The following is a 15,632-nucleotide window of genomic DNA, read 5'->3' on the forward strand; positions in this document are numbered from 1 at the left end:
TGCCTTTATCCTCACTACACCTGTGTGGTGAGGTGCGTGAAGCAACCTCCACGTTGCCTGTTGTGGTCTGAAGCACAGGCAAAAGAATTAAGATAGTTCTTCATTCATGCTGAAGACAATCAATGGGAATTAGGCACCTTGAAGGTCTGGACCTTCATTATTTCACTCACAGAAGGTCTAAGGCAGAGAAGCAGTGTTAGCCCTCTGGACAGAATCCCAGGCTAATACATCAACTGATACCCTTTTTCCTTTATGTTATATTTTACCACCCAAAAATGATGGGTGTTATTTTCTAACTGCAGGTTATGTGGAAGTCACTTGCACTTTGTATTGCTGACTGAAATGTGTTTATTTCTTCCCTTGTTTTTGTATAAAAGTATTTCATAAATCAAAGGTTGGCAAATAATAAAAATCCAAGATTATTTACTGGCTAAAGGAATATTTTCAGTGTCTTTGGCTACATAGTTCAAAGGATTTGTCTTCTCTTGGAAGGTGGCCCTAGAACTGCTGATCCTTAGCTGTAACATAAAAGCCGTCCCAGGAATGATGCTATTAGCAGTCCCAAAGGGCTAAAATGGCAGCTGAGGAGCGATATGTTAGTGGTCTTCCAGGACATTGCAACTGAGAACATTGCTTATGCCAGCATCATGAGGTACATGCAGGACTTGCTGTGTTACTCTGTGTCACTGGGATGTTGGTAAACTTAGGTCTTGAAGCAAAACCACCGGGAGGATGCAGTGTTGCCATACTATTCTCAAAGGCTGAAAAGTAGTTTTCATAATCTCTCTTTTGCACATGGTATACCCAGTGCAAAAAAATGTGTATGAATATTTCCCCAGTTCAATTCTGACATGACAACTTGTGTAGGAGTCTTCAGTCTCATCCAGCTGTAATTTAAAACATCTGATTTGTAAAGCCATAAAATTGAAGTTTATGCTGGAAATACAGACACACCCTGGCCTCTTACCACTATAGGATACGTGGAAAACTGGGAGATCGTTCGCTGTGCAGAGAAGTAAAACCCGAAGTTAGTAATTGGCCGTTTCATTCTTACCATATACACGCTCCATTTGGATTTTCATAAAAATCAGAGTGCTAGATTTTCTCCATGTTCAAAAGAGCCTGTGACTTTTTATTTAGCTAATACTTGCTTTAAGGTATGCTTGATGCTTTGACTCTTCTCTCTTTAGTTTTGTCCAGTGGTGTCATCCTACCATGGAAGTCTGCAAAAGCAGTGGAGGTTTCCAGGTAACAAAATACCTCTCCATGTGAGTAAGGAGAGCAGCACAGGCTGTTTACCCCTCAAGGTTTTCAGGAGGTTCTCAGAATCCTTATAAGCTCTTTTGGCATTGAAGACCAAGCTCACAAGCCCTGATTCAAAGCACTTAGTCAACATGACCAAGAACTGTATGGCCCGAGGCATGTTAAATCTAAACTGAAATTTAAGGCATCTGCTGTCTCAGGAGCTAGGAGCTCTGTCCTGAGGAGTGCTTCTCTGTCTTTAAGCAAAAATACTGCAATATAAACAAGACCTGAAAGATAGTGGTGTCCAACCTGGTGGAAGAGAAATGGAGAATTTCCTAATCCCTGCTAGAGTTCATCCCTTTCTCTGGATCACGTTAAAGCTGTCCCTACTGGGATGGATTTTGTCCCTCCTCTGCAAAGATACTGTTGAGATGACTGCAGATTTGCTGAAAGAATATGCCCTTTAGGGCTCATTCATTAGCTGTGTAGTGTGGATTTTGTAGAGCATGCATTTTTTTCTTCTGAATTTCAGAATTTGGTCCTTTGAATACACAAGATTCACCAACTGAAAGGACATAAAGAGAGCTTTCCATGAAGGATTTTCCTGATTTTCATGATAAACTCCCTTCTCTCCTTCCCCAAGTTTGCTCCAAGTTTTATTTCTTGCTCAGAAGCTGTTGCCCTAGCTGGCCACAGCTGCTCGCCCAGCCCTGGTCACAGCATTAGTTATGAGACTTCAATGACGATGTCTGTCTCAGCCTTTTGCTTGGTCTGGTTACTTCAGCATCTACAGAATGTTTTCACAAAGAAGCAGATGGTGGTAGGAGTAATTGGGCCGTAAAACAACATTAACAGCTAAAAAGGGTTTTCACCAGAAAGGATTTTGTGGGCAGGGTGAGGGAAGTTCAGCACTGTTTTCTTGTTTTCTCTCCCGTACATTCAACCCTGCCCCTGCTGTAGGTGGTAGCGCTCCGCGCTGTCTGCTTGCAGGAGATGAGCCCTGTCAGGTCAGTCACAAATATGAACAGTTGATGAATAACCCATTATAGAGTCACTTTTATGTTGACTCAGTGGACGTTTCCTGGCTTCAGAGAGAGTCAAGATAATGGCTAGCTTTGTAGAAAGAAAGAATCTCTAAAATGCAACATTTTTTTTCCTTTGTGACTTTTATTGCTTTGTACGCTGACATGTCTGAGGGAGGAAAACAGTGCCTTGTTGCCAATAATCCACAGCGCTTGGCACAAGACGGTCTTTAAAATCTGGCATCAGGATGAATATTAATTCAGTTGTTTTCCCACAGAAGCTACTGATTAGTCAAGGCCAAGTATCGCTGAGATGATTCATTAAAACCCAGCATCTGAGCCCACCTTTACTGAGTGGATCTGCTTTTTGTCACCCCTGTGACAGGTGGACTGAATGTGTAATAAAAGGGGCAACTAAAATCCTAGAATGGAGTAAAGGTAAAAATGCAGAGGGACCCCAAAGGCTGGGCTGTAGTGCAACCTCTTCCCAGTTTTCTGGGCATGAAGCCAGGACAACTGGCCAAGGAGGATCACACCCCAGGCAAGGGGCTCCTCCCATGGCTCAGAGCTGGTATCCTTACCCCTGTGTCAGCATCCCCTCGCTTCCAGGCTTCACAGTCCCACTTGGCAACTGGTGGCATGGAAGAGAAGCATGGGGCTACTGTGGCACCGAGGCTGGGGAGCACGGAGGCCACCATGATGTTCCCCCATCTGATGATGGGGATGATGATGACTGTCGATGAAGTCTTGAGTCCCCCAACACATGGATACCACTCTATCTGTCACCTGCGTGATCTAGCCTGATGTTAGCTCTGCTGCTGTGGCTCAAGGGCAACATTTTGAAGTCAAAAGACTATAAAACTTCATATTGTGATTCTGAAAAGCCTTCCAACTGAAAAGGCCTAATGAAAAAAAATCCCAATTTTTTATTCTTTGTGCAAAACCCACTATTTTTGCTAGGTATTGCAGGGCTCTCCCTGCCTGAAGCAAATTGCAGTTGGTGCAGTGTATTTGGCTTCTTTTGGCTTTTCACTATGTTTACTGGTCTCTCTCACCTGAATCCTGTCTTGTTCCATCTAATAAAAACATTTCTTGTACTTCATGTGGAATATATTAGGTACAGCACAGGTTTAATGCAGACTGTATCAAAGAAACACTGAAGGGGAAGATTGTCTGAGATACTGCAATAGGAGGATGAACAAACGATTGAAAAGGTCTTCCCATGTCAAACATCTATGATTTTAAATACTAAATGATCAAGGCAAAGGCGTTTCCTGGTGATTAATGACAGGCTGGGTGTAGTCATGTCTGGGCCTTAACCCTGGCCTCTCCTGTATCCCTAGGAAATGCCCTGTGGCTCAGTTGTTTCTGCTGTTTTAAGCTACACTTGGTTTATGATTGATTGTCATTTATAAAAGTACCTTTATGTTTGTGGCTATTTTGGTGGCTGCTCTAGACAGCTTTGTTCCTCTCTCTCGGGTCTGGATGTTATTCCTAATGTGCCTAGGTAGCAGAAGTGGTGGAAGTTTAGACATACATACAGTAATCTCACGCAGGTGTGACATAGCTGGTACACACGGCGAACTGCAGATTGTTTGATATCAAGCGTGGCTGTAGAGCTCATGTATAGGATCCGTGCCAGCTGGGTAGTGATGTTTGCTTCCCATCTCTGCAAGACTGCTGTATGCATTAGTGTTGTTGAGAATTATGGTCAATAAGAAGATGATGCATTAATGTTATAATGTTATGATCACAACAAAATGATAATCATAGACATTGTCACTGCGGTTGTTGCAGTGTAAAGGCACTCTCTGCAGCACTGCTCTCTCTCTCAAGGAGATTGTATGGGTACCATGCTGCACCCGTTATTACTCTAATATTGCCTTTTGAGCTTATTTGGTATTGCACCATTAATCCTAAAGATATTCCCAAGGTGCTGGCTTTCTGAAAATCCGCTGAAATCAGTGGCACTCAAGATTTCCAGAGTCACGGCCCAATTTAAAAAGCTGAATGCGTAAAATGTTGTTTATTTGTTTTCAAATTTGTTTTTACGGTTGGACTCAATGATCTTAAAGGTCTTTTCCAACCTAACTGATGCTATGATTCTATGATTCAAAAGCTCTCATTAGCTTGGGCATTGTCTTGCACTGTAATCTGCAGTGAACCCTAATGGATGCAGAGAAGAGCTCACTTGCTAGAGATAAGCAAGCCGAACAACCACCACTTTTTCAGTTAATGCAAACCTGGGGTCTGTCCTTGTAGCCCTTACCCACTCAACAGTCATTATAACAGGCGCATCATAAATGGTAGTCATAAAAGTAAAGTTTGCCAAACTGGACCAAAGTTGCCCAAGGTTTCACATCAGAAAACTGAACTGATTTAAATGATAATTTTTTAAAGTGAAGGGTGACACATTAGCTGGCAGATCTTAGCAAGTCTCACAGATTCACCAGGCAATGGCTATTTCCAGGAGTTTTGTAGCATTGGGACCTATAGCTTTTGACTCTCCCTAGTTTAAGGTAATGATTCAGAGATGCTCTGTGAATTATTTAATTGCATGCATGAACCAGTAAGAGGGCAGATATGATCAAATAAAGTGTAGCTTATTATGGTTGTAGCTATAATAGTGTAAGGACGTTGCCCAGGCAGTGTTTGTAGATAGGTAAATGGTATATTTTATTAGATGTATCTGGAGAAATAGACAACTTGGAGAAAGGCATGTGTGCCCAAAAGCTCTTCTCCCTTGTCTAGCTATGCTAGTTGGTCTAATAAAAGGTATTACTTCCACAAACCTCATCTTGCCTGCAATTAAATAAAATACTCCCAGAATCATACTGTGTGAAAGATGTTTTAATTCATTTCAGATCTGCTGTAGCTTCCATTAAAACCAACAGGAGTCTTTACATCGAGTTCTGTCTGCTTCGCTGTGTGAACAGGGTCGTTCTATACCGCTTCACAGCCTCTTCTGCGTCTTTTGTAGTAACTTAGCAAAGATTTAATAGTGACATATAATGAGGGTTTGTGTGACTGTGGAGTGAGGGGAAACTTATCTTTTGAATGTGTGAATTATGGAGTGTGCGGATTAACAAAGTGAGAAAGAGTAAAGGTATGTTCATAATAGCAATTGATAGAGTTAATAGCAATAGCAGATGGATCAGCTTGACCTTTTTCATCTCTAATTCTGTAGACTGCACTGCTTTTTTCTAAAGGATGGTGTAGAGGAAAACAAAATAGGCTAGAAAAAGTTTCTAAGCTCAAAACTAGGATAAAAATGTCACATTTTGAGGGCATGGGGAAAAAAACTGTCTTCCATGCTTCACTTTAAAAAAGCAGTAAGTAAAAAAGTATGAAATAAAAGTGGAAATAGAAATAGTAACTTCCTGCTTATGAAAATTAAAATACTTTTCTTTAAAAGGTAGAAATTTATTCCGTATACTTAGTGTATCAAAAGGACATAGACATTGACATTGCATACACTCATGGTAGAATAAATACTCTTCAATTTTAATGGTGGTAAGTATGTCCTTTATTACAGATGGAGCCTCACTATATTTTTTACTGATTGCTATGTCTTTGACATGGGAGGTTAGACCAGCAAAACCAAAACATCAACAAGATTGACTTTTAAACCAAAAAGTTTTTAGAACAGTGCTGAATTTCTCTTCCTACCCGCTGCCCCTGAGGAAGGACCTTACTGCACAGGCTGTCCCACCCAGAGGTAACGTGGGCACATCACTGCCTACCACATTTTGCCTTGTGCTGTCCGGAAATGAATAGAGGAAAAAATACAGGATTTCAGTTTTCAGCATCATGAACACTTGCCTTTTGTAGCCAGGATACTTAGGCCAACTGCTGGCTATAGGATTCATACTTAGATATAAAAATAGGGTTCCTGAAGCAATTCGTGCTTATAGGTACATGCAGCATAAGGGCCTGGGAATCTCAGTGTTGATCCAGTTGTGTCATTGTCTTTACACTGTAGGATGTCTCACGCGCCTATTCAGTCCAATAGTTTAAAAGTGAAACATCTATCAAAATCTCATTACTTTGGAGAGGATGGGAGCTCATGGATTATAAACCTTAATTTATTTTTTATACCTTAAATTATGGTGCCGTATCTAAGCCATAAATTTTTACAAAACAAACTGCTGATGCATTTGAAAGACACAAATAAATACTCTCGGCACCATGACAGAGCAGTGATAGAGGGAGTGAGCAGGTGCGGAGGGTGAGGATGGCAGAGAGGTGGTGATGGCACATTGCTTTTGGAACTGCTACTCTTGTTGTTTTTGCAATAAGATGCCTGTATTTACTTGGAGGAGAGGAGAGAAGGTTAATGATATCGGTTCCTGGGAATACAGGCACTCCCCAATGACTGAAAGGGAATATTCCTGGATCCACCGAAGATCATCATTTTACTCCCAAGTGTCTGCTAGCAGAAGGACATGCCTGTCTGCTTTCAGTTTAATATCATCACAAAGTCCTGATTTATTAAATGGTGTCAAACTTCTTGACTGTCTTTGAGCCTGTGCTCTGTAGGTTTCACTTGGTGGTGTAGGAGGCTGAAATGGCTATCAGTGTACAAGACAGTATATTTTAAATTGAGCAGCACTAAATAGCCTGATCCTGCAAATCTAGGATCACGCAGTTTATTTCAGAGCGCCTGATCTTGCCAAGTTTATGTGCCACTTAAGGGGAAATTTTTCCCACTGAGACCAAATGCTTTTTGGGGGTGAGAGTGATAAGCCCCTAGATAATGCCTGTACCTCCCGGGGCAGGGCTCGGGAGATTTATTCAGTCGTATCATTTTTAAGAGGTGGAGTTTGCTAAAGCACAAGAGGGATAGAAAGCTCAAAAACTGTGTCGGGAAGATTTGACAAGTACAGTAAAATGAAATACAGCTGAGACCTGTGATGGGAACAAAGGTAGGGGTCAGCACTGAATTAATTTAGTATGACTATTGCATTAAGTATATGGATAGTAAGGGATTGCTTCTGTAGTATTTTATTCTGTATTATTTTATTTTATTCTGTATTATTTTATTTCTGTATTATTTTTGCCCTGGTTACACTGCTCGTTTACAATTGGACTTTTCCTCTAATACAGTCAGAATAGCGTTGTTTCCAGAGATAAGACACGCAAAGTGAAGGTGATGCAGATAGATAATTATAAATACATCTTCTTTGTTTCATGGTGTGGACAGTCTTCCCGTGAAGGTCACTCTGACAATGCTCCAGGATGTACTTGTGGGGCTGGTGACTTGTGCAACGAGAGGCTAAACGGCATAATCAGATCTTACATCTGGGTGCTCGCTGTCAGGGTTTCAGGAAACTTCTTTTGCTCCGTGATAGACCTGTTCTCACTGGGCAACGGGAAAAGCCTATGTGACTGTTAAAACAAGAGTGGAAAAATATCTATCTGGAATATGCATTGCTTTATCCTGCCAAGCCAAGTGTTTATTGTGGAGGCCAGACACATCTGTCCTCCTCCAACAGATATCATGGTGTTTCTTGGATTAAAAAGGCCGACTGTAGTGGAACAGTGGAAGAAATTGCTTCAGAAGACTGACTTATTGGAGTCCTATATTATATGGACCCTGTCAAAAAAATATTAGCCACAATAAAAGCTGACACTTGGGGAGATGAAAGCAATATTGCTTGATACTGTGATCACCTTTATGGCAGCATGCTCAAGGTGGGCAGTGGGGAATTTAGTCAGTCCTTTCTTCTTTTGACCTGGGCGGTCAATATGATTACTTTGGGGAATTTTTGTTTTATGTAATAAAACATCTGTAATAAAAGTTTTGGGAAAGAGACTGGAGACATGGATTGCAGACAGCTATTTGGGTCAAGGGGTTAGGTTTTTGCCAAGCTCCAGATGGGGACAGAGGAGGACAGGGGCTGGAAGTGATTCTGAAGCTGAATCCATCTACATTGCACAGGCAGTAAGAACAGCATCAATTTAGCGAGCTGCACCTGATCTGAAGTTTGGCAAGAGAGAGGTTGATAGACGCATTATTCCCTGCATGGGGTATTTCCGAGAATGCTGCTTAGGAATGTGTGTTTGTTCTGAAAACTTGCAATAAGTGTGAATAACAAAACTCTTTACACTATCTTTGCATTCTCATGCCCTTGCAGATTTACTGGAAGGTCTTGGAAAACAGCAGCTTTGGCAGAACAATTCAGTTATATCAAGGATAAGGAATACTTGCTGGAAACTTGACCAGCACCAAATCACTTTCTTATATCCAGTCCTTTCAGTTACTTCTGTGGATAGCCTTGCACTCGATGTGGACAGTTTTATGTGTGTGGCGTGTTTTAATGGTAGATAAAACCCCAAACAAACCCCACAAAAGACCAAAACCAACCTTCCCCTGTATGTTTGGCTTATTTTTGAACAACCTTGCCCAGTTCTGGTGCCCTTGCTCCTGCGTGTTGTGCCAAGCACATGGTTCTGCATCTTCTGCCATCAGCTGCCTGGCATATTAAGAGTGAAAACACTGAAGCTGAGGAGAGTTTTGCGATTGTTTTCAGATCAAACTGGAGTTACAGCCCTGGTGGTTATTCAGTATTTTTGCAGTACTGATATGGCTTGTAGCTGATGGGGTGGAACAGTAAATTATTGTGACCAATGTAAGTGTTGACAGTCTGGTATCTAGTGATTTATACTAAGCACAGGTTACTGCTAATGGGCAAAATGAGAAATTATCACTTTTAATGTGCTAGATTAATTTGATATACATCCAAGTCCATATAGAAGCCATCAGATGCTTAGCATGTATCAAACAATACTTGCACATTATTTGATTTTTGTTTCTGGTTCCTGGCATTAGCAGAAATAAGATTTACCTCTTCATTTATATAACACATAAAGGTTACATTATAAGTTAACCTAGAGAGTGGCCTAGCAATTTGTAAAGTATATGGGCTTAAAAATAACCCTGTTATGAAATAGGACATGATGCAATACAACTGTATTGCAGCAGCTTAGTAGGGCTTGTTCAGAAGAAAGCAAATTATGATCATTTGCTACATAATAATGAGCTACATAATAACGAATATTCTACCACTCTTGGTTATTCCTGGGCCCCTCAGGTCCTATAAAAATGAAAGCCAGACCTGAAGCAGCCTTACATTGCTGTTCAGATTTGCAATTCAATGACAATGTTTGGGATACCATAAGGTGTATTTAAACACAGTGCAAAGGTGAAGGGCCAGTTCTGCAGGGTGCTGAGTGCCTCTAACTGCATTGAAGCCAATGTGTTTCAGGGTGCTCAGTGTCTCCTCAAGCTCCGCACCATACCCTGAGGCACACGAGTTTCCTTCCGTGCGAGGAAGCTGCAGGATGTTTGCAGCCAGTGATTCTGCACTGAATACTCTGCACTGGAGGGAGGTTTACGCTCCAAGCTGGGGTGGTCCTGCAGCCGGTTACAGGCACCGACAGCGCCGACGAGCCAAGCAATCCAACACTTGGGTGTTACACTGCAGAGTGAGGGCTGTGATATTTTCCAATAACTGGCATCAACCTTCTGAGCATAGTCCACATTACTGTGTCTCCTCCCCTTCCCTGTCCTGGTTGGGGCAGGATCAGCCCCCACGTATTACTTTCCAAGCTAAAAACCTTGAAAAAACATTATCGATGCTCTCCAACAGCACTGTCAAAAAATGGCTCTCCAGCCTATTTAAAAATCTTGGCTTTCAAAAATCTTTTTAATTTCAGTTAAATCAAAATATGTTAACATGTTGCCTTTTCCTATTCTTTTGGTTTGGACTCAGAAGATAATTTCATGTTACTGTATTTTTTTTCCAGAAAAGCAGATAACTTCTCTATTCCTCTACAAAAGCTTTATGCCACAATAATTTAAGATTTCCTCCAGGTTAGAATATTTCTGCATGTAAAACCTCTTTGAAGGTTTAAATAGACTGTAACTGAGTTTTGACATGTATTAGCACGTGTCAAGTACCGCAGTTATTAAGGGTAGTGGAGACAAGGCACATTCCATCTCTCCAGCGACTGACTCGCAGGTGTCCAGATCACTACAGGCCACAAGCGGGCAAAGTCACTACAAAAAAATCATGCTTTGTTGCAACAAGCATTAAAAACTCCCTTTACCAACCGTTTCAACAACAGATCCAGTGAACGATCAGGTGAGGAAGAAGCTCTAGTTGCTGTCTTACAAAATCATGTCCCAGGATTGTGACTGGGAAAATTGCCTTTTTATTCCTTACAATGTAAATCTTCTCTGTGTCTCCTGTAAGGTTCTGCATCCATGTAGAACATATTTTTAAGTTATATTAAAGTGTACATTTGCACAGCATGGTGTGCATTAGTTAAATAGGAGTTACTGAGTTCTGTGCTGTTCCTCTTCTCTTCTGTGTGAGCTGAATCTGGCTGCATCCAAACAATTTATAAGAAAGAAATCGTTTGCCATACTGATGGATTCTTTTTTTATCCTTTAATTCCTTTCATTCATATATAAGGAATTGACTGAAATTGTCATCTCTCCCATAACAGAACTAAAGGAGTGTGACACGCAAAAGGAAATACTCAGGACTTGATACTTTTTAAAGCAAAACAGGTTTAAGCAAAGCCAACTGACCTTCTGCACTTCCCTTCCCAGGGCACAGCTTCTGTTCTGCAGCGCAGGTCTGACAACGAGGAGTACATCGAAGTTGGAAGACTTGGTCCATCAGATTATTTTGGTAAGAAAATTCAGCTTAAGTATGGTTCAGAAAGACAGGCACAAGGAGTCTTATCAAGTAGTTACTGTCTTAATTAGTGTCGTACTCTTTTACAGACAAGGGGTTACGTGTAGGTCAGCCGCTGCTTTCAGTGATACTGAGAGATTTCAGTCAAGCTGAAACCATTCCTTGGTTTGCACCAGTGTAGCTGACAGGAGACAGATCCAGAATCAGCAAAACAGTCTGAAAGCATTTGTTTTCAAAGGCATTTTACACGCATGCATTATGCATGTGTAATGCATTTGTACTGTCAACAGAATTATGTAAAGTGTCTATCAAGAGATGCATGAAGGGAGATGTTCTACAACCAAAGCAACTGGATGGTGGCTAAAATATGCACCCTCCAAAAAAGAGGCACAGGGCGTGTGACACCGTATTTATCCCTATTTCCAGGTGAGATAGCGTTACTGCTCAATCGGCCCCGGGCTGCTACGGTGGTGGCACGTGGACCCCTGAAGTGCGTAAAGCTGGATCGGCCCCGCTTTGAACGAGTGCTCGGTCCTTGTTCCGAAATCCTCAAGAGAAACATTCAGAGATACAACAGCTTCATTTCGCTCACCGTCTAAATGATTCCTTCTGGAAAGCTGCCTTTGTGTGACCTTGTGCACTTAAAATTTGCTCTGTGCAGCTCCATAGCTTTATGAAGAAAAAAATGAAAGGTGTGCATTTTATGTGTATTTTTTCTGTTTATGTCACGTACTGAATGTCAGTTCAAATCTTATGTATCATGTAAGTAGGACGACGACTGTTTGGATGAGCCTAGCTTTGGGGAAGATTAGGCTCTTGGCTTGCAGGCAAGATTTTTACCTATTGTTGGATCATATAGCTTAAAACTGTGTTTTTAACTATTTAAAATACATATGATTTTCTGTTCCCTTCATTATCTTTAAAGTTGGTCTTACTCACCTTTTTTTCAAACTACTTTGATCAAGCGATGTCCCTCTGCCTGTCACTTTTAAAAGACTTTTCCCTGGTTGTGGACTGGAGGTTTGTGAAGTCCCATGGGGTGAGTGGCAGTCACGCAGTTTAAGAGGGAAGGTTGAAGGAAGATTTTGATCATTCCAGCAAGCCAGAGAAAAGTAGAGCTTTTAAGTCATTTTGTCTGTGGCTTAGAGACAGGGGCTGTATTCCTCCATGTTACAAGCCCTTTCAGGTCTGCTTTGTAGGATATGCTAAGGCAAACAGCCCGCTCCAGTCTGCTGCATGAAGAGGTCAAGGGACAATGGTTTGTAAGAATTCAGACGGAGCCTTTAGGACCCAAGTTATTTGTCCTCAGCTTTTTTTAAATGAGGGTTTTCATTAGATCCCTTAAAAGTCAACAGGAACTTCTCTGCTGAATTAAGTGGGCGTCAAAACATATTTATCTGCAGCAGAGTGTCCTCAGCCACTTCTCTGACTATTACAGGAAATGTTGAAGAGATGGTGCCAGGTGTATGTCAGGGGCAACAACAGCAGTTTGTCTTTAAGAAGGTCCACGTAATTAAATTCAAATGCCTTTCTTTTAGTATATGACTAAATTTTGGCTTTTTTTAGGATTTTCTGAAAGCCAAACACATGCTTCAAAATGCTGCCCCTCCTCCAAAAGACAGGTACTGCATAACGAAAAGCACCGGGCTCCTAGAGGAGCACCCTCCAGGTGCGTGCAGCCTCGCTGGCAGTCGTTGCTGCTCTCCCTGGGCATGGGCCTCCTCTTGAATGGAGCTTTTTGCAGATCCAGACCTCGCTCTGCTGCGCAGCCCTCAAGGATGGCATCATTTAGATTATTCTTTGGGAAGCTCTTCCTTTGAAGGAAAACTTGTCTTCGCTAACAGGAGCAAAGGTCTGCATCTCAGCTACCCTAAATAGCACTCCCCACTTTTCAGTTGTGGCAAAACCACATTTCTTCTTTATGATAGCATTCTTCTGGGTAAATATGAACTTTCTGTACCTTTTACATGCCAAAGGTTATGCAATGAAATAAGGCCACAATCTCCCTTTTGAAACTAGCGGTGTTAGTGAAGAACATGGCTAAAGTTACTCCTACTGACATGCAATGTGCTTTCTTCTTTGGAATGAACCAAAACTAACTTGGGACTTTCCTATCGACTCCCACCAAGAGGACCCAATATTCCAGTAGCTGCCCACAGTGGTTTTTACAGAGCTGACTGCTTCTTGATTTCAGACTCCTCTCATCACTTCAAGGTGCTTAATTTATTTCAGCATCTTTTCAGTGGTCCTGTCAGTGTATATTCGTTGCTACTATTTATTATGATTATGTTACGCTTCTTGCACGTGTTATTAAATATGACCATCCACATTTTTCACCCCTGCCATTTTTATCACGTACATTTATATAGGCAGACCCTTATTATATATATAGATAAATGTATATGCATTTGCAAAACTTTTGATTTGCTTCACTGTTTTTGTATTCTCTTGTGCAATTTTTAAAAGAAATATTTTTTAAAGGTTACCAGTCACTCATGTACGTTCTTTTACCTATTGTATTTCTGTTGTATTGGTAAAAAATTGTGAGTGTTTTGCATAATATGCAAGATGATACATTTCTTGTTAAACACCAAGTATTAGCCTCACTGTTTAGAAGCTACTCGAGCGCACACACAACACAGATTCTTTGCTTTGAACCTTTACAGCTCATGGAAAACACATTTGAATTATGGTTCTGTTACAAGCAATCTCAAGAGAAGTGTAACCGTTTAACACCAGGATTCCTATGCTTTAAGTGGAACAAAAGGATATTTGGTGACATTTTAAAGATAATTGTAATATTTGCAGTGGATGATGGGACAGATTTACAGTATGAATAAAATTCTTCTACATTATATGCGGCTGTGGTGGGTTTATTAATAATGGGAGCCTGTATGAATAGAAGTCATGTTCTAGTTAAAATCTGCATATCATAAAAAGTTTGAACTCTACTGAAAATAATCAGATGCAAAGGGACAAAAAATAGACCAAGAATCCCAGTGCTATATATAGTAATGGAAACCAAACTGGTTTTCTGGAGGATTAGCATGAAGAAAAAAATTTCTTGTGTTTAAATGTAACCATATATGTCTACATAAAGACGTAGGGGATCAAGGTGTCTCTCGGACCTTCATGTTGTTGTTCAGATGCCAGTTTAGCATTTAAGCACATGTGGAACGTGAAGTATGAGCTGTCTCGCTGGTCGTAAGGACCCTGTGTAGAGCTTTGAAACCCACAGGACTGCTGATGAGTCTGTTGTACAGTCAGTGGGAAGAACTGGGGAAGAGCAGACTCTTTCTCAAATACCAATGCTGTTCCTCCTCCCCCCCCCGCCCCGTATCATAGACAAAGCCCGTGGCCCTGACCACACTGGGGATCTGTCCCAATCGTTCCTCTCCACTTCTGGCCGTGCGTGGATTTTCAGAAGTGCAGCTGCCGTGGGACTAAAGCACAAAGCCAGTTTTGGCACCAGAGATGTACCGTGCTGCTGCCATGGCTTGTGTTCATGCAATGGGCTGGCCGAGAACTGCATTGAGGGCAAACTTCTCAGAGAAGGCAGAGCCTCCGAAGGAACCACCTGTATCTCCTGCATCAGGGTGAATGCATGGGCTGAAGCACTGGAGGGTATGGCTTCTGGGTGAGGAAGAGGTGTGTAGCGTGTTGTTAGGGCCACACTGCCTACGGCATCCACCAGAGCTCTGGGTGGCCACATAAGCAGCTACACTGTGGTCCAAGCTTGGCCCCGGTGCTGGAGCCGTCACCCCAGAGCAGCGTGCAGGGCTAGTGGACTCACTCCATGCAGCTTCTCTGCGGTGGCCCCCGCACAGGCGTCTTGGGCGGCTCCCGGCATCCAAGGGCCGTCCAGCTTTCTGTTTTTGGAGTGTGTTATTTTTCCCCCCTTTGCTATGATTCAGGCGGGAAGGACTCGTCTTTCCAGAGAATTACTCACATTATGTAGTAATCAAAAGTGACCACTCTCTCTGAGGTTCTTCCAGAAGGACATTGCCTGCCCACGCTCCCCAGAAAAGAGCATCTCACCACTCCTCATTGTCATTCTTTTTTTGGTTGGTTTTAATTGTGTTGCAGCCATTTCAGGACTCCCAAGACAAAAGACAAGACTTTTTTTCTTTAATAGAAGCTAATTGTACCCCCAGGTTTTTTACGAGACCCATGTGGCTGACCAGGCTTTAGCGTGTGTCTCAGATTACTGTCAGCCGTCTGAGGCATTCTCAGTGCTTTGTGGCAATGGGTGCCTGAAGTTCTGGAGTTGTATGAACCCCGTCAGTCCTTGATCCTCAAGTGAGCGCAGTCTGCCACCATATTACCTGTCCAGGTGTTGGTGGAAAGCAAGAACTGTGGCAGAGAACCAAGTAATCCCAGTGCACGCCAGTTTGGTTGTTGGCTGCTGGTAAGTGGTCTTCGGAAGTGGAGTCACCGCACGAAGGGTGACATTTCTTCTGTGGTGAAGGTTGCACGAGGTGCGGGTGTCACGTTCAGTTTTGAAGTCTTAAATGGTGCATAAATCCTTTCGCTGACCTATTTATGGAAGAAGTCGCATTTATTCTTCATGCACATTTCTGTTTAGCAGCAGAGAGAGAGAATATTGCCTTGTGTAGAGGCAAAATGTGATGATCTCCTTAAAGAGAGCCAGAGAGCC

General features: G+C 42.0%; 1 protein-coding gene across 1 annotated transcript in view; it reads left to right on the forward strand.

The window, feature by feature from the left end:
- The window catches only part of PRKAR1B (protein kinase cAMP-dependent type I regulatory subunit beta), a 99,825-nt gene extending 85,995 nt beyond the window's left edge, over positions 1-13,830 (forward strand). Inside the window, exons 10-11 of the mRNA XM_059826204.1 lie at positions 10,888-10,969; positions 11,402-13,830. Coding sequence (XP_059682187.1) covers positions 10,888-10,969; positions 11,402-11,574 — 255 coding nt within the window. The 3' untranslated portion in view covers positions 11,575-13,830. The remainder of the gene's footprint in view (positions 1-10,887; positions 10,970-11,401) is intronic.
- Positions 13,831-15,632: the final 1,802 nt, after the last annotated feature.

Source organism: Gavia stellata, chromosome 18 (assembly GCF_030936135.1).
Source record: "Gavia stellata isolate bGavSte3 chromosome 18, bGavSte3.hap2, whole genome shotgun sequence".
Taxonomy (NCBI): Eukaryota; Metazoa; Chordata; class Aves; order Gaviiformes; family Gaviidae; genus Gavia; species Gavia stellata.